Consider the following 26,726-nt stretch of genomic DNA (forward strand, 5'->3'; position numbering starts at 1 on the left):
CAGTTTCTAAAATATTCTAACCAGTCCATCTGACAATACAGTACAATGGAACCTTGACACTTGCAACCTCGATAGTTTGCGACTTCTCTTATGGAACACTGATTGAACTAACCAGTGATTACAAATACATCAGCAGGCTTTACCACAGTTTTCTAAATAAGGGGGGGAACAACAGCAAACCAGATTCGCTTTCACTTTGAGGGAAATAGTCATGCACCTTTTGCAAGCACAGTATCATTTATTTAACTGCTTTTGTTCACAACAACTGTGTTTATAATTTGTAGATCAAATGTCAAATAATTTTCTTCTAGAAATTTTCAGATCAGCTATCTCCAGACCTGTATCATTTAGGTTGTGAAGGGAATGTAAAGCTTTGCATCAGTGAAAATGTGTTTTCTGCATAACAGGAATCAAGTCTGACTGGAATAACAAAAAACTGGTTTCACACAGCAATAGCAAATGTCCATGTCAACACTCCTCCCAATTCACTAAAGCAAACAGTCAGTCAAAACTGGACTCAGACTTTGCATACATTCACAGAGGGACAGATAATCTCGCAAAATGATATCCCAGAGACTTCAACTTTTGGGCCTCATTCTGGCAATGATTGGCTACGTAGGCACCATCGTCATCTGCGGTTTACCCGCATGGAAGATGACGGCTTTCATCGGCGCCAACATTGTGACTTTTCAGATCATTTGGGAAGGATTATGGATGGATTGCGTGGTTCAAACCACAGGCCAGATGCAGTGCAAGGTCTACGACTCCCTCCTGATTCTTCCTGCACATCTGCAGGCCGCTCGAGCCTTGATCATTGTCGCCCTTGTTGTTGGAATCTTTGGAATTATCGTCACCGTCATCGGCGGCAAATGCACAAGTTGTGTAGAGGATGAGAATGCTAAGGCTAAGGCTAAGATTTCTGTTGCTGGTGGAATCATCTTCATCATCACAGGAATTCTTGTTCTCATTCCAATGTGCTGGACCTCAAGCGATGTCATCAGGAACTTTTACAACCCAGCCCTTACGGATGCCCAGAAGAGAGAACTGGGACCTTGTCTTTATATTGGCTTTGGATGTGCTGCACTTTTCATTGCAGGTGGAGCCCTGCTCTGTACCTCATGCCCTCCAAAAGATGAGCCTGTCTATAACGTGAGATACTCTCCAGCCAGATCTGCAGTGAGCAGCAACAACAACAAAATTTATGTTTAAGGAAAACTCCATATGAATTTTGGATTGGTTTAGTGGACTGGTAAATCAAATACTCAATTTATTCTCCAGTGTGTCTATTACAGTTACACGTATAAGATGTATTTAGTATGCTTGCAAAAATGTTACTATTGTTTCTATTACATATAAAATCAGGATCAGAATACTTAATACTTAAAAATAAGCAGTTTTTCAAAGTAAAAACATATTCTTTTTTGAAGAAGTCTGAATACTTAAAAAAATCTTGATCTTATAAATTCACTTGATCTTAAAAAAATTAAGCGAATCAAAACATGAAATTTAACCTAAAATCAAAAATATTTAATTGTAATAATTTGCTTTTAAATTGTAAATTCTTCAGTATATATTTTATATATTGCATATACTCATTTACATGGCATGTTCTAGTAGTTACTGAAATACTATCTCTAAAAGTCAGACTGAACCTACTGTTATATCCTTTACAAGCATTCTTTGTGTTAAACCATTTTTCTATCTGTACTTTGCTGTATTTAAAATGTATCCAATTTAAGATTAATTATTTATTTCTTATTATAAAAAATGTCGTCATCAAAATAAAAGAGAAAAATTATTTATCAGACTTTTCAGGCACTTGCATGTGAAATTGTCTATAGTATGTTGACAGCCAAAGCATGCAGAAAAGTCGAAAATGCTAACTCAGGTTTTTAGATGTCGAACTATTGATTGGATCCCAAAAACCCTAAGCTGCCACCGCTAGGCTCTTAAGAAAGGCTCTTAGCTCTCAGTTGCTCATAAACAGGAGAAATAATATCGGTATAAAGTCATCTGCCAAATGGCATAATTGCTAATCTTATTGCTCTCATAATTGTTTAAAAAGAAATGTGTCTATTACTGTGTCCTGTAAATAATATTTGCAAAAAATATTTTTTATTTTTGTTTTTAAAGGAATCTGACTTTAAAATATGCTTTAATTGCTTGTTTTATATTATATTATATTATATCATAATGTAGCTGTGCATTCAGAATTATACGACAATGAGCTTTCTTCTAGATTATGCTGGATTTCTTTTATTATTATTTTATCTTTACACTGTGTTAATAATAAATACGTAATGGCCTTTTGTTTTGTGTCACTTGCACACAGACTTTATCAATCAAACAAGCAGATTACATCCCCTGTCAGTTCGAAAATATTTTCAACCCAGAGGTTTGATGAAACTCGAAAGTCACCATCACCACCCTGAACAAATAACTCCAGAGTTGTGTCATACAAATATCGTACTTTTTACTCAACTACATTTTGCGAAATCACGCAGCAAGCCATAAATCAGGGTAGAGCCTGTGCTCTGTTTTGAACTTGTTTGAACACCGCTTGGTGTAAATACTCAACATACCATTTTCAGAGCAATAAATGATGGAAGAAACTCCTGACTCAAACTTGCCACAATACCCATGGCTGTATTTGCAAGATTTTATAGAAGTAGTTAAAAAGAAGGTTTTGTGCTCATGATAATTTTAATAGATATCAATCAGTGTTAATTAATATAATTCTATTAATAGATTCATGTGCTAAGAGTAACATTAGAGTCTTTTACATAAAGTGAGTTGATTAAGCAAATAGTCTTGTGACAAAAAATACATTATAGCCATAATAAATCATAGTACTGTGATATTTAAGTACTTACTTTTTTACTTTTACTGGAGTAATATTTTACCTACTGTAGCTCTGCTTTATCTCAAGTACATTGGTTCTGTACTTCCACCACGAATCGTAACTATTTTGAATCTAAGAAATGTTTTTTTTAACGAGCTGTGTAACTTTTTTTCAGGTAAAAATAAAGAACTGAGCTGATCCTCAACCTTCCAAAAAAAGATAAAGAAGAGTTGAATCAGTGCATAAAACATAAATAAAAACTCAGTTATGTGAAATTGATAGGGGCTTATCAAATCTAAGCATGTTCCATGATAAAGCAAGGATGGCTCATCCATTCTTCATATCAGCTTTTCAACAAATGTTAATCTTCATAACGTTCTCATTCACAAATTCATATATTTTTAATTACATTTAAATACCTTATTTGATTAATGAACAGGTTTAAAAAGTTGCACACATACATAAGCCTATGTTCTATTGATATCTCAGATCGTGTTCAATTGTAAAAAAAACTTCTAATCTCAGTTTGATATTTAGTTTATGGTCATTTTTACTATACCTGATATATGTAATGTGGTTTTTAAGATATATTTTGGCCGGAAATGTAGTCGAAACCTGGCAAACCTGGTTAATCATATTCTTTTCTAAGCGCCTCCCTGGCAAAGGAAAACACACCTGCTGTATTGAAACCAGTCTAACAAAGGTATGCCTACAACCACCATGATCTGGTAGACTGTATGCTGTTGACTCTCAACTGCCTATAAGGCAGTTACTTTAAAGGAATAGAATAGAATAGGATAGAATAGAATAGAATGAGTATAAAATAAAAATAATTTGATCATACAAAAATATAATGATTATTAAGCATTGAGAAAAATGGTGATTAGTGATTGGTCATTGAAAATTATGATCACTTATTGGTCATTGGCAAAAGAATAGTGATCATTGATTGTTGACAAAATTGGTGAGATCAGTGATTAGTCATTGGGAACAACAAGAGCAACTCAGTCAGGCTTATACACTGGTAGTGAGTTTATTAACTTGTGGCCTGAGTGCAGGAATGTTGCTAATATCTGGGAAAAAGTTATGCAATAGATTTGTTGCTAAGATTTCTTTTTAACTCCTGTTGCTAAAGGACAAAATCTAGCAGCAGGTCACTTAGTTAAAAGAAATGTGCATTGTCTCAAACACTCTTATACATAAAGGTACAGTAAACTAGTCAAGGTTGATTCTGGAATTGTTATGTACTATATGTCCACAAAAACGTGGAAACCTGATCATCACACCATATGTGGTTCTTCCCCAAATTAAAAACACGTGTCTAAAAATGTCTTTGTATGCTGTAGCTTTAATGATGTGCTTGAGGTACTTTGTAAGAGGCTGTTTAAAAATGTTTGCTCACCAGAGCATGTAAAACTCATAATAAACCTGATCAAACACACTTTTGCAGTTATGGGTGGCTATTGTAGTGTTCTACTATTGTGAACTTCAAACATAAAAGGGAGTGGAGACAGATGCAAGTGCAGTTAGGCTTTAATCGAGGACCTGCCTGGTCTTAAGGATTGAGGAAACCAACGGTTTAAAAAACTAGGCAGATTTAGGGATGTTAATATAACAGTAAAGTGGAAGATAAAGCAACTTTGGAACAGGTATGATGGTCAGGTGTCTCATAGCTAATGACATTTCCAGAGGTTCTAAGACTTTACAACTGGATGGGTCTCCAGAGTGCCATTAATGTCATTTTTTTATTTAAAAAATACAAATTATTATAAATGTATGAAACTGCAAATCGATTAAAATAAAAGACAACTGTGAACAACTTATCAATCTTTTTGAAAATTTTGCAAATATATGAAAATATACAGACAATGATGCATGTACAACAACAACATACTTCAAATTGTTTTAACTTAATATAACTAGCATAATATGATTGCTTTTATTTAATATTAGTGGCTATGTTTGACACATTTTGTCAGGGGGTTCTTGCCCCATGTCTTGATCCTTGAATTAGATTGTTGCGACCTACATTTAAGTGTGATATTAACATGTTCCACTTCACGTGAGTGACAGTTATTTTATATCCAATGGACAAAGAGCCTAGTCTTACGATGCCCGTCTTGATTAGTGGATGGGTGATGGGTATGGAGGCCCCGCCTCCAAGCCAATGTCCCTAGACCATTGCCTGCTCTGCCTATACTTAGCGCCAGCCCTGACTATAGGTTAGCAAAGTGGCACAACGGGTTAGGTTGCTGCCTCACAGCTTCTGGGTCCCTATTTTAAGCTCAGGCTCTTGCCTGTGGGGGTTATCACATATTTAATATGACAGTAACGTTGAAACTAAGCAACCGTTAATGTGCCATATGGTATACACGTCTTGTTTTTTATTAGTCATCCATGGGCAAGGCATAAGATGAACTCATGGTAGCGTGGTAGCAACACATTTTTTGAACATATGAAGAGTAAAACGTAAGAAGTGCATGTGCAGAGCAACAAAAAATATCAAATCAGACAGAATTTATCTCTCCAGGGTATTGAACGGAGTGTTAAGTTGAATGGCTTGATTAGGCTTAGCTTCTTTAAAAAATAATGAACAAAACAGCTTCAGACCAATAAAAACACCCATATTTGTGTTGATAGGTGGCTCTAATTAATAATCTTGTCCATATTGTTTTAAAATAAACATATCTGGTTTGGTTGGTATTGTGTAATCTTAAAATCATGTAGGGATGGTGTGTTCAAGAGCACACGCCTCCTATTTTATTTTATTCTACTTTAGTTTGCAGTATGTGTGTGAGTTCGTACTCATTTGGAAACTTTAATTTGATTGGAAAATTGTCTGCAAAAAAAAGGAAAGAAGGGAGCCAGCAACCGAGGCAAGTAAATAAATTGCAACATTTTACTGAGAGTTTCTAAGTGACTGGAAAGTTTGGAAGAAATAGTGACAGTAGACGTAGTGTCTCTATCCAACAAGGATTTCAAACCAAGTTTCAGTTAGCTTGCATTTTAGCGAAGAGGATTCAGTGATCAGAGAGAAATGGCTTCAAAGAGTATACATTTGTTGGGCAGTGTTCTTGCCCTGCTCGGCTGGGTGGGCGTCCTTCTCTCCTGCCTCATACCAATGTGGCGCATGACAAGCTTTGTGGGCGCAATCATTGTTACTGCTGAGACCATATGGGAGGGCATCTGGATGAACTGTGTGGTACAGAGTACAGGTCAAATGCAATGTGACAGTTATGACTCTTTGCTGGCACTCAGCTCTGATCTGATAGCAGCTGAGGTCCTTACAGTAGGATCGCTTCTGATTGGCTCACTGGGTCTTGCACTGGCCTTCATCGGAGGAAAATGCACTCGTTTCTTGGACAACAAAAGTAGAGCTGTAAAAGGTAGAGTTGCCATAGCTGCTGGCCTTGCACTGATTATTAGTGCTTTACTATGTCTGATTCCTGTCACATGGGCTGCTGTCAATGTGGTCCAGATCTTTTACAACCCGCAGATAAGTGATGCCCAGCGCAGAGAGATTGGCCCAGCTATATACATTGGTTGGGGTGCTAGCATCCTTCTCTTAGTGGGTGGTGGTATGCTCTGTAGCACTTCCTGTTCCAAAGAGACAGAAGATAACAATCCTTCAGTCAACTACAGGGTTGTATCGTCATCTGGATCTAGATCTATCTTAAAAAGTGAGAACAGTGATGACGCTTCAATCAGAAAAGCCGATGCTTATGTCTAAGCGAAGTGATGGACTGTATCAATTCCCAGCGCAGGTTCTGATCACAGCATATTCTGAAAGCGAGGCCTGCCTCTGATTTGGAAAGAACCCCTACATCATCTTACCCTGGAGCACAGACCTATTTGGATACAAAAATGGATTTAAGTAAAGAAATCATAATGAAATTGGACATTGCGTATTGATTTTCACCATAAATGATGTTTCACTGTCACCCAGGGTGTATCGAAGAATTTTGTCTTTATTTTATTTGTTTAATTAACATCTACCAAGATACTGTAGACCAAATTCTGCATTAGTTTATAATTTAATAAAACAATTTTCAGAATTTACAATTTATACTTTAACAGCAGTGTGCACCTGACCTCCATTTTAGATCAAATCAAGAAACTGTTATCTGAGAAACTGCTTCAGTAATCTGACAGTTTGCCAAAACAGGGGGTCAGTATCACAAATTGTTTTAAACAACTTTAAACAACAAATATTCAATATTTTTTATATTTAACATTAACTTTTTTCAATATATACTTCAACTGTCCAGTTTGGGTGATCCTGTGTTTGAACATTAATATTCAAGATATACTTCATCTCTCTAGCCTGTGTCTGAACCTGATCTGAGGTGGCCCTGCCGTTGTATCCTATACGCCACCTTAATGTTTTGTTGTCATTTTTTGTTGTCATTTTGTTAATGTAACTTACGTTTTCTGCTCTTCATGGTTACAAAAAATGATTATTTCACTTATCATATCCTTCCTGGCAGCTCAAACCCATCTGGTCATTTTCTCCTGAACTCTTTTATCAGCAGGATGTTCCTGCCTAAAGAATTGTCATATTTGTTAGCAGGAAATTGAGGAGTGTGACTCCTCACACTCCTGGATTCTCAGGAATCCAGTAGTTTCTGAAATACTCAAACATTTATCTGTTAATAAGAACCATGTTGAGGGAAAATACACAATGAGGTTTAAAAGTCTTACTAGTGATCTCTAGTGTATTTATTTTTCTAATGCAAGAATTTTCAAATGCAAATTATATTATCAGCTGGAGTGAAGCAATTTTTTTTTGAGCGAAGCAAACTTTTGTTTGGTCAGACATTTGAGAATGCTTGGAATGTCCACATTTTGCTTTAATGACAGCATTTACTTGAACTGTTATGGATTTACTTCATTGGAAGACATGGTTCAGTGAGAGATACAAAACTTACTGTTTAAAGGAGTGTAAGATGATCAAAACCATCATTTAGCTTAAATGAGAATATTAGCCTTGCAACCGTGCAGAATTTTGCATACCCAATTCAATGTCAATTCAAAGTGATTATTCAAGTTAAACTCAAGTTAAATTCAATGTTATACATTTTTATTGTACAATAGCCTTAAACATTTAGCTTGTTTTCATAGAGCCAGTGCTTATAATTTAAAGAAGTGGCATGTCAGGTTAAGATTATTTCAGTAATACCAGAAACACAATTTATAAACCTAACCTATCTAATCAATCCCTCAGCGATTGGCTTGAATGCTTTTTGTTCTGTCAGTATTTCTTAATAACTATCTATAGGTATATTGTAAAACTTAAGCCACTTTAATCACAGGAAATATCTACTAAGCCATTGATTTTTTTGTACAAACTAACTAAACTGGCCCAACAATCTTCAAGCACCAGGTTATATTTAGATAAAACAAGCTTCCTTGATTCTAAAGAAGGTAATGGGACAAAAGAGCACAAATTCTTCGGTAATGGTTTAACTTGGCTGTTGAGAGCAGCTGATCTGTCCAATGACTCTGATATGATTATTGAATTAAATATTTAATTTGTGTCATACACAAATTAAAAGACATACATTTTACACACCATTTTGAGTGAGTGCTTTTCTTAACACCATAACCGTGTACATTTAGCGTTCAACGTTGTTTCCCACTTTGTTTCAGCCCTACATTACGCTTTTATCATGAGCCACTGGAGTGAAAGCGTGTTCCAGGCCAAACCGGTTTAACAGAGAATCAACTCACGGAAGTAATTTACGTTTCATGAGGTCTCACAGCATAAAAAAAATTCTAATAGTTTCATTGCATGCCGCTGAAGTGTTCTGTGATTGTGTGTGTACTCTAGGCACAGTTCATTTACTGTGTCACAGTGATGAATAAAGTAATACAAGAATCTAGTTTGTCATGTACAAATAAACTTCCAAGCAAGTTTGGATTGCAATTATTTTAGTTTTGTTATCTAAGTACCTCTGTTGAATTAGGTATAGATGTGGACCTGTGCTGTTGTCAGAGTTGTTCTACAGAGTGTTTGATAAATAGAGGAAAAAAGGGAAACACTAAATATATATATATATATATATATACACACATACACACATACATAAATACATACATAAATCTTTTTTTCTATGTGTTGTGTATTCCATTTTATATAAATGTACGTTGAGTTGAATGTTATAATGTAAACTCTGAAAATTTTGTTGGGAAGCTGTTTTGAACAATAATAAATAAATAAAAAAAATTAAAAAATGAAATGGTGTTTGGCTTCTCAGTGTATAATCTCATCCTGCTGTAGAATAAGTTTTAAATTGTGTCAAAATTCTTTAAAAAAAAATTAAAAAGGACCATTTAACTTATAAAGAATAATAATTATTAAAAAAAAGATAATTAATCTATCCCAGTTTCAGATCTAAAGAGAAAGACATAATACCAGTGTAACGTTGGAATTGGCTTTTATTTAGTCAATAATAATGTTATGGAAGATAATCAGCAAAAACATGCACTGGTTGGACACTGAAGCTTTTTTTGTAGTGATGCTGCCACCTAATGGTGATTTAAAAAAAGTCTTCTAATAGGAATTAAATAATTACATTTAGATTTGTTAAAACTGTAGAATAGATACAGGTATATAATCCCGCAGCTCTTACTTTTGATATTGTTTCATGGTGCCATGATTTGATTAAAAAAACATGTATACTTTTGTATCTAAAATCTAAGTGCTAATTTGTGCATTGATTCTGGGCGGTGGAAGTTCAGTGGCTAAGGCATTGGACTATGGATTGGACGATTACAAGTTCAAATCCCAGCACGACCAAGATGACACTGCTGGGTCTTTGAGCAAGGCCCTTAACCCTCAACTGTTCAGAGTCGCTCTAGATAAGCATGTCTGCCAAAATGTCATGTGCCATAAATGTTAATTGTGTTCCCTGGTGTTTGTTTTTTTTCCTGTTTATCTTCTTAAAACACATTATAAGACTACCGCTAGTATTTGAAGGCCATGCAATTGAACATTTCTTTTCTGACACTCTCTAGCACAATTCTAGCACAATCACATCTATACTTGATGAGCTCTCTGATAGAGATAAACGACTCCAGTGATGTACCCACGCTCGTGTTCAGACACTGCCTTCTCCCAATTAGCCACTTCATTGATAGCTACACAGCTCCATTTCTTTTCTTCCTCCATCACACGAATCACACGTTCCAGCTCTGTTTTGTACTCGAAATTATCAGCATTGCCTCGGGTGGTCATGCACACAAAGCCACCTGTAGCAAAGAAAAGCAAAGTCCAGATTTGATATTCACTCACACACATAACATTACATATCAGAAAATAAAAACATATATGTGTACAAATATGTGACTAGACATAAACGGTATACAAAATTCACGGTTAGGAACGTATCTTGGTTTTTAAGTGATGGTTCGGTTAAATTTTGGTACAGGTGGGGGAAGAATTACAAAACAAAATTGCCTGTGTTTTTTTGGTATGTAATTTATTATTATTGACATTTGTGAACATGAACAGTTTACAATTTTTGAAAACAATTTCAAATAAAATTCCTGCTGGGTTTAAATAAAAAATATTAATATAAAATAAATCAAATGAATGCAATACACTTTTTATTATATTGATTAAACTAAGTAATAAAATCAAATGTTATATTTATAATAATTAAATAAAAGAAGAATTAAATACAATTAAATAAATGAAAAAATGTAATTAATTAGTTTATTAGAATTAATACAGATGTGTATACAAGTGTGTTTTGTTTACATTTAATATTGAATTTATAATTGAATCTAAAGATATGTCCTATTTAATTGTTTACTAATTTCAGCATACTATAATAAATGTCTCCATTTAAGAAACACAAGATAGTTATTTATTTAATAGATAGTAATTTATTTATTCATATACTTTAATTTTAAATGAATTAATTCCTTCCATCCTTCATTCATTAATTCACTCCCTCAATATTTGGACCTGTCAGGAATTGCTTTTTCTTTTCTTTTTTTTTAATTCTTGAAGCAGTAAATAAAACGCAAAAGAATCCATGCGCAGCACATATGTTTCTGGTAATGGATCCAGTAGCCACAGTGACACTGCGCTCAAATTGTGAGGCGGAGACCAAACAAACTTGCAGTTTGAACTACGTTCTGCACGTTAAACAAAGAATGCATTCACACATGTACACACATGCACAGCATACCAAAATTCCTGTACTTAAATGGTTTGGTAGGAGTATGTGTACAGTTACATCCCTAATGTGCATGCATTATTTAAGGGTGGGGTTACCTGGCTTGGTGGCTTGCCAGAGCTCCTTGATGACAGACACTGGCACATGCCCAATACTTAGAGCTCCCACGATTACTACTATATCATATGACTCTGAAATGATTAGAAAAGTGATCCTGATCAAGTATATATATAGCAATATATTATGTTAGCAATATATTATGTTCACCGTTCACATCCTTTTGTAAATCTCTGTTTATAGTAATCTGTAAATCATGTCAATAGTACATATATACTCATCTGTATATTACTGCTCATAGTACATATATACTCACCTGTACATTATTGTTCATAGTACATAGTCCACATGTATATTATATTCATAATACACATATATTCATCTGTATATTATATTCATATTCATAGTAGATATATATTCATCTGTATATTCATAGTACATATACATCTGTAAATTACTGTTTATAATCCTATATTCAATTCTATTTAACTTATGTAAATCATGTAACACTGTATATCCTGCACTTGCTGTTATTGCACTCTGGTTAGACCCAAACTGTATCCCAAAGTTGAATCGAATTTAATCTAATCTAATATATATTCACATGACATACTTTTCCTATATAGTGCTGGATAACATGGGAGTGAAAGGAGTTGAAGAAAGAGTAAAGTACATCTGAAAGAATATTTATTCAGATCTAGCTTCTTTACTTTTAATGCAATAACATACAAAAATAATATAGTACCATCTTGTACCGGAAAAGGATCCTGACACAGCATGCTTTTCTTCAGCTCCTGATAAAGGCCTGTTTTGGTGGCCAGATTCAACATTTTCTCACTTGCATCCACTCCCACAAAGTGACGAAACCCCATTTTCTTCAGCTGCAGAAAGACAATAATTCAAATTGTCCTAAAGGTCCAACTAAATCATGTGAATCAAAAATATAAACTACATAAAAAAAGTAGATTAAAGCATGAAAATTGTTTTCTTACATGTCCAGAGACCAGACCTGTCCCACATGCCACATCCAGAATAACAGCGCTCTCTTTCTCACCAGTGAAGTGTGAAGCAATGCATTCTGCAGCTAAAAAAGGAGCATTGTAGTCCAAAATTGCAACGTCCTTGAAAAGATTATTTCAAACACATTTATTATTTGGTGGATCAGGTTCAGCACAGAGCAGCTGTACAATAAGGCAGAAAAGTCTGTGCATTTTTTTAATTGTTACCTGTTCATACTTTTCAGCCCAGGTGTTGTAGAACTTTACTTTCTCCTTGGGCCCTGAACAACTATGGGCAGAAAGAACTTGAGCTTTCACTTCTTCAAAAGTCCTGGAGTCCGACATTACTTTTGGGAAACAAAAATATAAGTGAGAAATTAAAAAAAGGCATTTAAAAAAATAGTGGTAGATAAACATTGAACAGACATACAAACAGTTTTTATACTATCACTATATAATAGAACAGAAACTTATCACTACTATGGCCACGGCATGTTCTATTACTATTGAACAGAAGCCTGCTCCTTACACTACAAGGGTCATAACTGAACAAAAACACAGCCACGTTACTTATTTCTCATTTAACCAGTTGCTAAGACAAATTAATATAAAGTACCGTACGTCTTGACAGTAGTTTGTAGGTTGCATCAATTTGAAATATTTACAATATTAACACCTATAGTCCGTTTTAATGCGTTGGGAAATCGCATTTGTTAGTGTTTCTGATGCAGACTTTCTGAATTTGTGGCTCTCAGTCAGTGTGGTTTGGCGGGGCTTGTGAAAATTTAAGTTCAGGTGTTTTTTTCAGGCTAGAACTGCTTCAATTGTATGCAAATTACAGACAATGCAAACAACCTTGTTGTTGTTGTTTTTTTTTATCAGTGGCTCCATTGGAATGGGTTTTGAATGTAAAAATTTTCTTGAGAAAGCCTTGCAGCTGCGTCTTCGTTTTGCTTCAGGCTCGACTTGTCACTAGTAATGGGTGTTCATAAACGATTCGTTCATTTTAAACGAGTCTTTAATGTGACTCAGAAGAACGAGTTGTCTCAAAGAGTGATTCGTTTTCTACTGGACGCGCATGAGCAAAGCATCGCAAAATCTCCGTAGGTTACGTACAAGAAACAGAATTGAGTAGTTCATCTCTCGACTCTTCTAGTCCGAGTCGTGCGTTCTTTTATCACGTGACCTCTCTCTCACACATATATATATATATATATATATATATATATATATATATATATATATATATATATATATATACACACACACACACAATATATATATATATATATATATATATAAATAATTCTAATTATAATATTATAATATAATATATTATAATTTTAATATATGTGATTTATTATTTGTTTAGCAATCATTAGACTATCTGAAAAAGTTTGTACAGACTGAAAGGGTTCCACTGCTGCAAAATGAGATGTTTTGCTGTTCTCCTTGTAGCCTGTAGAGCGCTTCTGAATGTAAACTTCTGCCAAAAAAGTCTCTGTTGTTAATGTTAAATCGCAGCAGCATGCTACATAGCAAAATAATAGCTTCAAATGTATGGATATGATCCCAGTTTACGTAGCAGATGTGTTCACTTGGCGTTTTTTTTTTATCGTATTGCAAAGGTTGGTTGGTTAGTTAGTTAATTACTCAGTCGATTAGCCGCGGTGCAGGCTGCAACTTTTATCCGCGTTGTTGCTCGCCTGTGTGCGGGAAGATTGGAAACTTTACCCCGGGGATTCGGCCTGAAAAAATAATCGGAGCACTGGGGAGTCAGGTAGTCGCTTTCTTTCATTCCTCGTGTTATTGTGCTAAACAAAACTACAAAAAGAATCCGGTGCCAAGAATATAATTGAATTAAGCATAATAGTTAGTCAAAACCAACTCAAATAGATTTAAGTCATGTAAATAATCGCTGTGTATGGGTTAGTTGTCGCTAACTAGCTGAACTAGCGCTTTTAAAGTCCTCATACAAGGTAATGTTATATTAAGATTTTTTTTTTAAATGAAGACTGAACAATTTCTCCTCTGCACATGGACAGAAAGACAGTAGATACAAATACACACCTTAATTTAAATTGTTAGTTGACCTTCTTGCAACAGTTAGCTATTAACAGCGAAGTATAGTACTTTCTTTCTTTTTTTAATAAGATATGATTAGACATTAGCTTAAAATGAATATAGACTGCTTGAGAGACGAGTGCACATGATTTACAGTCGTTATTTTAAACATTATTATTCCATATGCATACATACGTTTTTATTATGAAATGAATGGTGCATACCTGCATCTGCTCCCACGTTCTGTTAGATATGCGTGCATATGAAAAGGTTTCTACGTGTTTTAATAGTTCTATGTTCCCTCAAAGGCATATAGTTAAATGTGAAGCAATCTTTCAGTGCTTTAGGCTTAGAGCTCTAAAAAAAAAAAAAAAGCTACCAAACTACTCAAAATGGTCCCATGGTTTCCTCAATACATATATCTTGCCTTCTGTAACTATAATTGAAAGTAACTGATAGCCACAAAGCAGGAGAAGGTTATAAAAAGCAATTGAAAACTTTTCAGGTGTTTGTTCAGTCTATGTTTCAGAAATGAAAGAAAGGTGGAGGTCATCCTGGGGTGTGGAAGACCTAGGAAACTTTTGTAGGATTTGGTAGAAATGCAAATGAGAACCCCGGTTTGACTGTGAAAGACCTTCAGGAAGATTTCTCAGACTTTGAAGGCAGAAAACTTTGTCCAAATATGAGCTTCATGAAATAGTTGTCAGAGGAAAACCTTTTCTTGTCCACACTACAAAATCCCATGTCAAAAGTTTGCAAATGAACATCTAAACAATCCGTGTGCTTTTTTGGAAAAATAATTTCATGAACCCGAACATCTCCATCGGTCAGTCACAGAAATTTATCGTTTATGCTTCAAACTTGTGTTGCATCCAGTGGCTGAAGGAATATTTCACTAGAAGAGAAAGAATAATTGGTTTAATTAACTAGGAACAAATTTTGGAGGTAAATATAAAAAAAAAAAATTAAATGAAAGCTGTTGGAAAGGGGACGGTTTTAATGCCTCAAAAGCCACAATGGACTACTTCAATTGCTGAAGGTTTTTGCAAGTCTCTTGACTGAATCATTAAAAAAGTGAAAAATCTGTGGATAGACCTCAAAGGAGCAGTGTGTGTGTGAAGACGGCGCAATAATCTCACACAACTATAAACCTTTTGCATGGAAGAATGGTCGGAAATCCCCCGAAATAAAAATGTATAGACTCTTAGCTATCTTAAAAAATGAAATGTAGGGTGCCCCAAACTTTTGCTTTGGAAAAATGACCTTGCATGAAATATCGCATCTTACTTTATATCTTTAGCTGTCAATTATTCTTTTACTTGCTTTTCACAAGGGGTGCCAAAATCTTTTGTATGCTTCTATACATCACACTGCTAGTTACTATACAGTTACTGTATTAAACACTGTTGCTAAATACACACACACTGTTTACACACACACCAACCTTCATAACATAGGAACCTAATGGATTTATTGTACATTGTGAACTATTTTTATTTCCTGGAAATGCTGATTGATTTCTTTCTGCTTTAGGGTCTTTACAAGCTCAAAATGTCGATCCTGGGGCTTAAAAAGAAACAACCCAAGACTTTTAAAGTCAAAGTAATCACCATGGATGCAGAGATGGAGTTCAGCTGTGAGGTAATTTAGCTTGCAGTTTGTGCATTTCCCCCAGTATATCTCAAATAGGGCTGCAACTAACAATTATTTTTGATAATCCATTATTCGGACAATTATTATTTTTTGTTTTCCATTCAATCAGATTGCCCCACATAATTCAGGGTATTTATGTATAAAAGTGTACTTGAAAAATGTGAAATCGCATATCAAGTTAAAGTATCTTTAATTTAGACATTTTAAAGCTTATAGTGGCTGATTGTTGAGGACGCATGGGTTTTTCTCCTTTAAACAAATTCAGTCATGCTGGCTTGTTTCTTTCTGTAAAAAAGAAATAATATCAGCGTTTGAGTATGCAAGGTGAAGCAATAAGTGTAAAACATTTGTATTGTATTTAATATCAATTGCAGATGGCAAGTTGACAACCATGCTTAAAAAAAATCAATATAAATATAATACAACATTTGTTTTGACAATTTTTGTTTAAAAAATACACAGACAATTTGTTCAGTTGTGAAGATATAAGCATCTGGTGTATATAATTAATAATGTTATATGATTAAATTATATATGCATAAATTAAATGTACAAACATTTAAAACTAGCATTCGAATGTAGTAAAGCCGCAGAAAAAATCACATTTGAAAACAGAAAGATTAACTGTTATAGTAGACAAATGCTATAAACAGAGAATAGAACGAAAAACGCAGCAAGCCAACCAGCTTGATTAAAAATAATTGGATAAAAGATGCATTGGTGTACAAATGATTAAGCATTCGCTAAAAACCACAACAGTGACTAAAAATGTAATTGTTTTTAATTTTAGATTTAGTGTTTGTTCGCACTGTTTTAATTGAATCCATCACTATGTTGCGAGGCGATTGTGCAACCTGATGCTCGCGAGTAACGACAGAACAGATCCAATGTGACTGTGGTGAAGTTAGCAAACAAACAGTTTAGCACTTCATTAAACTACACCATTTCCACATGATGAGGAATGTACAGTTTTTGCTTACCGTGCTGATGTGACCCTGAACTCTCCACCATTTCGCAAGCGGCTGTGTTCTCTTGTTATCGCGCAAACCCGAAACGTGAGCGGCCCAACTAATCGATAACGGCATTTGTTAACAACAAATTTCATTATCGATTATTGTTATGGATTAGTTGTTGCAGCCCTAATTTTAACCCCATAACATCTACCCGAAAACCCCGAGAGGTGTTGTTGATGTTAAATAAAGGAATGGTTTCAGGAGTGTCTTTCTAAAACAGAAAATATAGACACAACAATTTAGACAAAAGACACAATAGACTTTATATAGGATTTATATTACCATGATGTTATTTCTGTTATTTGCTTAATAGAAGGTAAAACACACTGAAACACTTCAGAATTACTCACATAAGGTGTTCAGACAGGACCAAAAATCCAAGATACTGCACAAGTATTTATATTATTTCACATCTCCATGTAAAACTAATCCAATGCAAATAGGGCTTAAGTCAGAGTTTTTCATTTTCCTTTCCCGTACCCAGGCACTTCCCCCAGTTCTGGAGATATTTTTGCAACAGTGTGGTTAAAAATGCTATTTTAACTGGATTGCATTCAAACCTCAATAACTCTCCAAGTTCAGTAATAATGTCATCATGAAGCAGATGTATTCTGTGCCTGAACATTTCAGGAATAAAAAGATTAATGTCTCCAATAAAGAGCCAAAGTATGTACTGTGTGCAGGTTTATGTAATGAATGAAAATGTTTAAGCAGTTTAATTTAATAATGTTAATAAACTGACTTATATGTGATCATTTCCTCATAAGGGTCTTTATTATGAATGGACTGGAGTATTGGGTTTAAGTAAATGGGATGCATGGTATTGTATCATTACTAGGTCAAATGGAAAGGGAAGGACTTGTTTGATCTGGTATGCCGAACTATCGGATTGAGGGAAACTTGGTTCTTTGGACTCCGGTACACTGTGAAAGACACGTATGCTTGGCTTAAGCCTGATAAACGGGTGAGTGGAGTTATTCGGTTACTCTGTTTCAACTGATAATGCTCAGTTTATTATCCCACGCTTTTTGGTTTCAGGATGAATACTGAAGTTCTCAGTTTGGTGAAAACGTATAAAGCATTCCTCTCGCGGTTTCTTTATACCTAGGTTTTGGATCAAGACGTACCAACGGACTCTCCCATAACATTTCACTTCCTTGCTAAATTCTTTCCTGAAAAGGTCGAGGATGAACTTGTGCAGGAAATCACACAGCACCTTTTCTTCTTGCAAGTGAGTGAGAGTTTCTCAGGGGTTATACTTCTGCTGTATTTTTTTATGTTTCAATCATTTTTCACAATTTGCTCTATTTTACCAAGGTAAAGAAACAAATACTAGACGAGGAGATATTTTGCTCTCCGGAGGCCTCGGTACTTCTTGCGTCATATGCTGTTCAAGCCAAGGTCAGTTTATATACTACAGTATCATGCAAGGTCATGTCATGCTTCCAATCTTACCATTTATCCTGCTTCTTTTGCAATAGTTATTTTTCAGCCAGTTAGATTTTTTTTTCACATTCCGATTCCATGTACATTACAAGCATTTAGGGTCATTATTAACACAATAAAAAATTGTCTCTTTGCAACAACTCTTGCATTTAGATTTTTTTAAATGTTAGTTGGATATTTACCATCATTTTCACACCCATCATGAATTTTACCCAAAAACCTTGCCGTTATTCATTTGCATAACAGCTCACTGAATAGATTTTCCTCCTATTAACGGACTGAAATTTTACTTGCACCTTCTAATGCTTATGCTGGACTTGTTTTTCATAAGTTTATAACATTTATTTATTATTATTTGGAATGACAAGTGATTAGTCTTAGTTAGATTTACTGAATTATCTTTAGAACATGTGTAAATGTTGCAACTTTCTGCTTACATTTCTTTTTTTTTTTATGCAGTATGGGGACTATGACCCAAACTTCCACAAGCCAGGCTTTCTGGCCCAAGATGAACTCTTGCCTAAAAGGGTAAGTAGTGACTCACAAGCATTTAGAACTGATTTGCGTAAGATGTTAATGAGCCGATTTGCTTTGTTCTTTGTAATTTGTCTTTTGAGACTTTCAAGTGAACAGTAGGCAAGTATTAAATGATGCTTCAAAATTGAACTAAAAGTGCTTTTTTTTTCATATTTCTAGTCATAGATTTAAATTGTTTATAGTGGCATTTAATGCGGTGGAATGTATGCAATGGATGTTAGTTCCTTTTATCACTTACATATCTAACGATCAGGTTTCCACACACTTTTGTCCATATAATGTATGTGCTTTTTGAACATCCCGTTACACATTTAGTCCTCATTTGCTGTTATAACTACCACTCTTTTGGGAAGATGTTGCAATAGATTTTGGAGTGTGCTTGTGGAGATTTGTGCTCATTCAGTCAGGGTGAGGACGCCTCAGTGTTTCGGTTCCACCCAAAGTTGTTCAATAGGGTTGAGTTCATTGCTCTATAGCACGCCACATATGATCCACTCCGGCTCATGTAAACCATATCCTCATGGTGCTTGCTTTATGCACAGGGGCATTGGCATGTTTGAAAAGGTTTTGGTCTTCTAATTTAAGTGAAGGAAACATTTTTCAGTCATCTTTCATAATTATGTGCCTCCAACATTGTGGTAACAGTTTGGTGAAGAGCCAAATGTGGCTGGAAATATTCAGGTGTCCCAATACTTTTGTCTAAATGGTGTGTGCTTTGCCAGCTATAAACAGTAACTCTCTCACATACAGCATAAAGTCAAGTCAAGTTTATTTCTACAGTGCTTTTCACAACAGATATTGTCTCAAAGCAGCTTTACAGAAATCAACAGTCAAGGTGAATGATGTGTGTTTATCCCTGATGAGCAGCCGTGGTGACTGTGGCAAGGAAAAACTCCCTTAGATGTTATGAGGAAGAAACCTTGAGAGGAACCAGACTCAAAGGGGGAACCCATCCTCATTTTTGTGACATCAAGAGTGTGATCATAAATCTTTAAACAATACAGAACACTGGAGAGTGAGAACTAATATGAGCACTGCATATGAGCATAAAGTGCATCTAGAGAGTTTTCTCTAAAACATTTAAATTAATTTCCATACAGAAAACATCAACATATCACTGATTATAATGTATTTTTAGGTTTTTGTTGCTTTTTTTTCTTCTAGCCTATTATTAGAAACACTGTAATACTGTTTGCAATTGGGTGTGAATTTTGAAATGTTTTTAATACATGACTGTTTAGGTCCTGATGCAGTATCAGATGACACCAGAGATGTGGGAAGAGAAGATCACAGCTTGGTATGCTGAACACAGAAATATAGCAAGGTAAAGCATCATACTAATAATCTTGTAGTCCACATTCAGCAATAAAGATGTTAAGATGGTTGTGATTTATAGATGTTTTTGTACATTTTCATTACGCTGGGACCATCGATAATCACTGGTTCATCGTACAAAGGTGTAGTTTAGAAAATACATAAATACACTGATTATAGTTGATCATATTTCATGCATGGTGTGGAATTTAGGGGAATTTAGATTTTCTTTGATTTTTTGCTTCGCTCTTGGCTGAACCCCAGATATTCAATTACACTACACAGTGCAGAACGATATAATAATAAAGAAAGCTGCTGAAAGTGTATTGTTACTACCAGTACACCTGAAAAACTCATTTTTACAGAATTGTACCTATTCTATATCATTGCATTGACATATGTTGTTTTAATAACAACAAAAAAAGTCTTAATGCATGAACCCATGAGAAGACAATGGAAAATAGAAAACGGGTCTGTTCTTTCAGGGATGAAGCTGAGATGGAGTATCTGAAAATAGCACAGGATCTCGACATGTATGGCGTTAGCTATTTTTCTATCACAGTAAGTCGCCATCAACTCCACTATTTTGTAGATGTATTGAATGTATCTAGGATAAATAAATTGAATACTTTTTTTTTTTTGACAGCAAAATAAGAGAGACAAAGAGCTCCTGCTTGGTGTCGATGCACAGGGACTTCATATTTACAGCCCCAATAGCAAACTGAATCCTCAGAAGTCTTTTCCCTGGAGCGGGATCCGCAACATATCTTACAGTGAGAAAGAGGTACTGGATTGGACCGGTTTCACACAAACATACTAAAATACATATCTTGTGCTTTAGTGACTAAGCTTAGTAGTTTCAGTACTTTAACTGAAGTAAGTGACCTGGTGGAACAGAAATGGTTTTGAACAGTGCAGTGCTGTTTTCTTATGTGTTCTTGCATTTCCCTGTATTTTACCATTCCCTGTAGTTTACTATTAAGCCATTGGATAAAAAGAAGGACGTCTTCAAATTCTACTCTTCACAGCTCAGAGTGAATAAGTTGGTAAGATATCTGTCCTGTATGAACATCCCTGTGATTTAGTATATTTTTAAATTTGTTAAAACTTTATATTAAATATTTTTTATTTTCTTTGGTAAGATCTTACAGTTGTGTATTGGGAACCATGATCTCTTCATGCGGCGGAGGAAGGTGGACTCCATTGAAGTGCAGCAGATGAAGGCTCAGGCCAAAGAAGAGAAGGCTAGGAAAAAGGTCTGCTTCTTGTATTTTCCTAGAAAAGCTTGAATTTTTATTACACTGTAGTTAGTTGCAGATCTCACCAGAATTGTGTTATTTGTTGTCAAATTTGGTCAAGTGGCATTTCTTATTCATTTTCATTCGTATTCATTTTGTGTGTTTATTACTTATACTAGATGGAACGTCAGATTCTATCACGTGAGAAGCAGCTGAGGGAGGACGCAGAGCGAGCTAAAGAAGAAATGGAACGGCGAATGTTTCAGCTCCAGGACGAGGCCCGTATGGCTAATGAAGCTCTGGTGAGAAACTTGGCAACTTGGAAAAAAAACACGGTGTAATGTGCATGGATGAATGCTAAAATTATGATGTCTTATGTTCATCCCTTCATGTAGCTGCGCTCTGAGGAGACAGCTGACTTGTTGGCGGAGAAGGCCCAGATTGCTGAGGAGGAGGCAAAGCTGCTTGCACACAAAGCAGCTGAAGCAGAGCAGGAGAGACAGAGGCTGGAGGTCACGGCTCTCAAGACCAAAGAGGAGCATAGGCTGATGGAGCAGAAGATGAGGGAGGCAGAGCAGCTAGCTGTAAAACTGGTGGAGCAATCGGAGAGGAGGTGAAAACATTGTTTCGTGTCCTTTCGCTTTAATTCATTTGTTATTATGTGCGATGGTGCACTACAGAACGCCCATGAGTGAGTCAATGTTTCATATGTGCTTTCCAGGTCGAAGGAGGCTGACCATCTGAAGCAGGACCTGAGCGAGGCCAAAGATGCAGAACGCAGAGCCAAGCAGAAGCTAGTAGAGATCACCAAAACAACCTACCCAGTAAAACTGACTTCGACTTTAGATTTTGCTTGATGGCTAATAAAACAGGCGGATATTAAAGTTACATAATGTTCCAAGGGCTTGTTGTATAGGAAACATGCATTCATCCATAGTGAGGCTTATTATTGTCTTATAACAATAGCTGCTTCCTTTCTGTAGCAATCCTCCTAATGTAGAATTAGGTCTGAATTAGAAAGTCAGCATTATCTATTGTCAAAATGTGTGCATTTATTTATTGTTCATCTTTTTCTGGTATAACGCAGTGATTGAAATGAAAATAGAGTATGTATTTTACTGTGTTTAGTTGATAGCTGCCTATTCCAGTCCTCCACCCCCACCTGGCCCCGAGAGTACGGAGATGCAAATGGACATGGCGGCCTCATACCGACTCGACTTCAAAGACTCCGACATGAAACGGCTGTCCATGGAGATCGAACGTGAACGGTACAAAATGCTTTGAGTTGTGAAATCGCCACATTTGAATGTTTCACAGGAAAACTCCTTGTTTTAATACTTGCTTTTTGGTGCATGAATTGGTTCGAGATCCTTGGGGATACAAACATGTGATTGTGTGTGCGCTCATGCCCATCAGGCTAGAGTACATGGAGAAAAGCAAGCACCTGCAGGATCAGCTGAAGGAGCTGAAGTCAGAGATCGAGTCTTTAAAGCTGGAGGAGCAGCAGCAGCAGGCGGGTCTGTACAGCCTTAGGGGCTATGCTGAGCCACCCTACATCCCTCACAGCAATGTAAGTCACAAGGATCAACAAAGTTCAATCTGTAACCGAGTTAAAATTCGGTGTGACCGGTATCAGCACACAAAGGGGATTTGGTCAGTGGCAAGAGCTACCTGCTTTGTGCAAAACAGATCCCAGAGTTAATGATGGGGATGCGTTACCATGGCCTAGCCTTCACAGGAGTCTTAAAGAATGGTGATCAGTATGGGGAAGTATACTGTGATTTGTTAATAATTTAAATTACAGTGCACAATTTAGCAAAACAGAGCAATCTACACTATTGTAATATATAAACTTTACAGTATATGCGTTTATGGCAGAGAGCACATGGACAAGCGCTGGCTCACAAGTGGTGCTGTGCACTCGGTTTTAAAAAGGAGGGAGACAAGATTTAAAACTGGATTTTGAAACACCAAAAACATAGAAAAAGAAAAATACACCCTCTAAACTACCTGTATTTTAATTCTGCCTATCACTGCGTAAAATACCTCTGGAAAGTCTTCTTCGGAATTAAGGTCAGGCCACACGTGTTCTTCACAACCAACCCTGATATAGAGTGTCTTTATTCACTTCACACAAGATCTTTTGGATCACAACATCACGCATATATTAGTTAGTTATGTTCTTCATGATAAATGACAGGGCAGGTAATATTCTGGATGAAATTCAGACGGCAGGTTTTTGAAGAATGTGCTGTCTAATACATCACTGTTTATCATATTATTGCAAAGTCCACTTATTGTGCATATTCCAAAATTCTATTTAATTTGTTCACCATTTCAGTATTAACATGGTACAGTCTGACACCGGTTACAGGACATTATCGTCGCTTTTACGAGATTTGACTGTGTGCTGGTGTTTTGCAGAGGAACTCGGCTTACATGAATCAGATGGCTTTCTTTGAGGAGGTCTGAATAGGTGGAAATCTGACAGGGAGGAAGAAGGTGAAGAAATCATCACTACAGTGTGCGACACTCATCAGGGAATGTACAATATTCAGCACGCCGTCCTTCAAAAAATGCTTTGTAATGATTTTTTTACTGACAGGTTTAAAATCACACACTAAAAGCACTATGCACAGAACAACACCGGTATTACTGTTGTAGGTAATGGGATGTCCTTTCAAACAATTACTGAATATTTGCTATGCCAAATTCTTATTTTTTTCTTTTTTTTTTTTTCTTTTTCTTTTTCGTGTCCTAAAATTTTTTCTCCTTGTATTTCACTAGAGTACAGTGCACGTGCTGCATTCAAGTTTTAACTAATGCGGAACGGTTTGTCACATCAGCCTTTCTAATTAAAAAAAATGTAACTGGTGCCACATTTCTTACTGTATTTCAGCTGAAAGGTAGCTGCCCTCTTGCACTACTGCCTTTTTTTAAATTTTATTTATTTATTTTTTTTATATATACATGCATGGCTTTAGTTGTGTAATGTTTTCTAATTTTCTAATGCAGGGGTAACCGGAGAAGCAAAACAAATATTTCACAGCACATCTAACAGGCCTCAAGCTTCTGGCAGCTCGGTTTCAGCTTTACTGTTACCGAGGACATAAAACTTGGCACTCAGATTTTCTTTCATTGATGGTAAACAATTTGGAAATACACCCGAACTTCTGCTGCAGTCCGATTCTCTCAAATGTCCCTGAGCATTGGCTTTATTTTCAGGTATTTTTATAGGTTATTGTTGTTGAGGATAAAAGTAATCCGGGCATCCTTATCCTTATCTTATAGTCTAAAAAAAATGTGTATAGACTACAAGTCAGATTTTGCACTCTAGTCTGCATTTTAACTTGCACAACAGAGTTTCTTGTGGAAAAACAGTCATGCTTTTACCCTTTTATTTATATATATATATATATATATATATATATATATATATATATATATATATATATATATATATATATATATATATATATATATATATATATATATATATATATATATATATATAATATACATACACCTTCTCATTCAAAGAGTTTTCTTTATTTTCATGACTATGAAAATTGTAGATTCACACTGAAGGCATCAAAACTATGAATTAACACATGTGGAATTATATATGGAATTATATACATAACAAAAAAGTGTGAAACAACTGAAAAATGTCAAATTCTAGGTTCTTCAAAGTAGCCACCTTTTGCTTAGATTACTGTTTTGCACACTTTCGGCATTCTCTTGATGAGCTTCAAGAGGTAGTCACCTGAAATGGTCTTCTAACAGTCTTGAAGGAGTTCCCCGAGAGATGCTTGGCACTTGTTGGCCCTTTTGCCTTCACTCTGCGGTTCAGCTCACCCCTAAACCATCTTGATTGGGTTCAGGTCCGGTGACTGTGGAGGCCAGGTCATCTGGCGCAGCACCCCAAAAAAGAAAGTTTTTTTCGACATATGTCTTCTCCAAGTCAAAGTTAAAACATTGAGATTTATATCTAATTATGACTTTATAAGAATTGTACTGACTGAAGTTCATTATGACTCACCAATTATGACCACACCCCCCCCAACACTAACCAAGCCCTATTGTCATTTATGCAATTTTTTTAAACATTTTTTCATGAAAAAAGGACATTTTTGTTTTAAATTAATACTTACTTGATGTTAATGTTTGATTTTTTTGCAGTTTATTTCAGAATGTTGGTGCCTTCTGCAGCTTGTTTTATGCTTTATTTTTTTGCTGATTTTTATTTTATTTTACATTTTTTGGTCAGTATGAAACTGCAATTTACGCAAACTGATTATATGATTTTAATTTGAAGCATATATTTTCTTAGTTACTTATAAAAGTGGCAGACTTTATCAAACATGCTTTAGAGGTTTTTCAAAGACTTCCAGTTGCTTTGAGATTGAAAATTGGACAATTCACCAATAACACACTGCTGTTGTAGAACTACATGCTGTTGTGCTTAGTGAGAAACATTCCTAATACATAACCGTATGCATAGAAGGCGATTATTCATGTTTTAATGAAATCTGCCCGGTTTTTGCCCTCGTGTGAACACTAATTTATCATTATCTTTTTGTTAACTACAGCTCATAAGTGCCTTATGTGTTTTGTGGAAGATTTTTTTTTAAGGTTTCAGAATGTTTATAGAGATTCAGTGCTGTGTGTTTACTGAGCTGCAGTATTATAAAGTTTCTTCTGAATCTGCCACAGTTTACAATGTTACTTGTTGTTGCATTTAATTAGACGCTTTTATCCAAAGCGACTTACAAATGAGGCAGATTTGGCTTCAAGGGCAGAGCCAAAAAGCAGCAGTCTGCTAATGCCAACCTTCTGGTCGCTGGCACAAAAGGCAGCATCACCGAGGTGTTACGCCTACTGACACCTCTTATTTGTAGTGAATTGAAAACTAATTCACAAATAAAAAGACAACTTTTTACAAACAATTTGTGGATGCCTTTAATGATCTGTGCTTTGTTATTCTCTCACCAAAGCCAAGGGTTCTCAAAAAACCCAGGTCCTATTCTTTAAAACAAAGATCTGATAAATCTGTGGATTATTTTTATTTTTATTTATTTTTTTGAAAACCAACCCAAACGGCTGTCATCTGTTATTTGAAGTTTCCCATCTGCAATCTTGTTTGAAAAAAACAGTCCAAATTGGGGAAAACCCACAAATCTGGTGCCCCTGTTATTTAGTTAATTCCTATAAGTAAGTGTATTTATTTATTAAAAAAAAAAAAGATTCTTTATTGAAAATGTATGAATTCCCTTGGCAATATTTCCAGTTTCTACCTAAAGATGGCAGAATTAAGCAATTAATTTTAGCACAATTTGTGGCGCTATTATTTTCTCTATAACTACATCAAAACTTTC

General features: G+C 35.4%; 3 protein-coding genes and 1 long non-coding RNA gene across 7 annotated transcripts; 2 read left to right on the forward strand and 2 right to left on the reverse strand.

The window, feature by feature from the left end:
• The first annotated feature begins 560 nt into the window (after positions 1 to 560).
• Positions 561 to 8,900, forward strand: LOC124398254 (claudin-2-like). Its single transcript, XM_046868343.1, has 2 exons — positions 561 to 1,203; positions 5,853 to 8,900. The coding sequence occupies exons 1-2, from the start codon at positions 562 to 564 to the stop codon at positions 6,570 to 6,572; spliced, it is 1,362 nt and encodes a 453-aa protein (XP_046724299.1). The 5' UTR covers position 561; the 3' UTR covers positions 6,573 to 8,900.
• Positions 8,901 to 9,262: 362 nt separating this feature from the next.
• mettl27 (methyltransferase like 27) lies at positions 9,263 to 14,706 on the reverse strand. 3 transcript variants are annotated; one of them, XM_046868129.1, is made up of 6 exons: positions 14,372 to 14,706; positions 12,312 to 12,430; positions 12,078 to 12,206; positions 11,831 to 11,966; positions 11,127 to 11,219; positions 9,263 to 10,093 (listed from the first exon to the last, which is right to left on the reverse strand). In XM_046868129.1, exons 2-6 carry the CDS (start codon positions 12,426 to 12,428, stop codon positions 9,882 to 9,884), a joined length of 687 nt encoding a protein of 228 aa, XP_046724085.1. In that variant the 5' UTR covers positions 12,429 to 12,430; positions 14,372 to 14,706; the 3' UTR covers positions 9,263 to 9,881. The 3 variants fall into 3 exon arrangements, with proteins under 3 accessions (XP_046724085.1, XP_046724086.1, XP_046724088.1); XM_046868130.1 differs by lacking the exon at positions 14,372 to 14,706 and adding an exon at positions 13,491 to 13,631; XM_046868132.1 differs by lacking the exon at positions 14,372 to 14,706 and adding an exon at positions 12,939 to 13,067.
• Positions 13,732 to 24,545, forward strand: nf2b (NF2, moesin-ezrin-radixin like (MERLIN) tumor suppressor b). Of its 2 annotated transcripts, none has more exons than XM_046868127.1 (17): positions 13,732 to 13,863; positions 15,681 to 15,788; positions 17,652 to 17,777; positions 17,922 to 18,044; positions 18,131 to 18,214; positions 18,719 to 18,787; positions 20,038 to 20,120; positions 20,596 to 20,671; positions 20,757 to 20,894; positions 21,082 to 21,156; positions 21,253 to 21,366; positions 21,528 to 21,650; positions 21,744 to 21,961; positions 22,070 to 22,172; positions 22,477 to 22,616; positions 22,765 to 22,918; positions 23,773 to 24,545. In XM_046868127.1, the coding sequence occupies exons 2-17, from the start codon at positions 15,699 to 15,701 to the stop codon at positions 23,818 to 23,820; spliced, it is 1,764 nt and encodes a 587-aa protein (XP_046724083.1). In that variant the 5' UTR covers positions 13,732 to 13,863; positions 15,681 to 15,698; the 3' UTR covers positions 23,821 to 24,545. The 2 variants fall into 2 exon arrangements, with proteins under 2 accessions (XP_046724083.1, XP_046724084.1); XM_046868128.1 differs by having other exon boundaries at positions 22,070 to 22,145.
• LOC124398105 lies at positions 16,018 to 17,302 on the reverse strand. The gene is made up of 3 exons (XR_006928017.1): positions 17,164 to 17,302; positions 16,781 to 17,024; positions 16,018 to 16,085 (listed from the first exon to the last, which is right to left on the reverse strand). It is a non-coding gene; the product is annotated as an uncharacterized LOC124398105 (long non-coding RNA).
• Positions 24,546 to 26,726: the final 2,181 nt, after the last annotated feature.

This window comes from Silurus meridionalis, chromosome 15 (genome assembly GCF_014805685.1).
Source record: "Silurus meridionalis isolate SWU-2019-XX chromosome 15, ASM1480568v1, whole genome shotgun sequence".
Taxonomy (NCBI): Eukaryota; Metazoa; Chordata; class Actinopteri; order Siluriformes; family Siluridae; genus Silurus; species Silurus meridionalis.

Coding starts and splice junctions, on each gene's coding strand:
- nf2b (XM_046868127.1), top strand. CDS start 15,699: ATGTCGATCCTGGGGCTTAAAAAGAAACAACCCAAGACTTTTAAAGTC. Junction 17,778..17,921: donor GGCTTAAGCCTGATAAACGG/GTGAGTGGAGTT, acceptor CTTTATACCTAG/GTTTTGGATCAAGACGTACC. Junction 18,788..20,037: donor ATGAACTCTTGCCTAAAAGG/GTAAGTAGTGAC, acceptor ATGACTGTTTAG/GTCCTGATGCAGTATCAGAT.
- mettl27 (XM_046868129.1), bottom strand. CDS start 12,428: ATGTCGGACTCCAGGACTTTTGAAGAAGTGAAAGCTCAAGTTCTTTCT. Junction 12,207..12,311: donor GGGCTGAAAAGTATGAACAG/GTAACAATTAAA, acceptor AATCTTTTCAAG/GACGTTGCAATTTTGGACTA. Junction 11,220..11,830: donor TCCTTTTCCGGTACAAGATG/GTACTATATTAT, acceptor TAATCATTTCAG/AGTCATATGATATAGTAGTA.
- LOC124398254 (XM_046868343.1), top strand. CDS start 562: ATGATATCCCAGAGACTTCAACTTTTGGGCCTCATTCTGGCAATGATT. Junction 1,204..5,852: donor GCAACAACAACAAAATTTAT/GTTTAAGGAAAA, acceptor CTTGCATTTTAG/CGAAGAGGATTCAGTGATCA.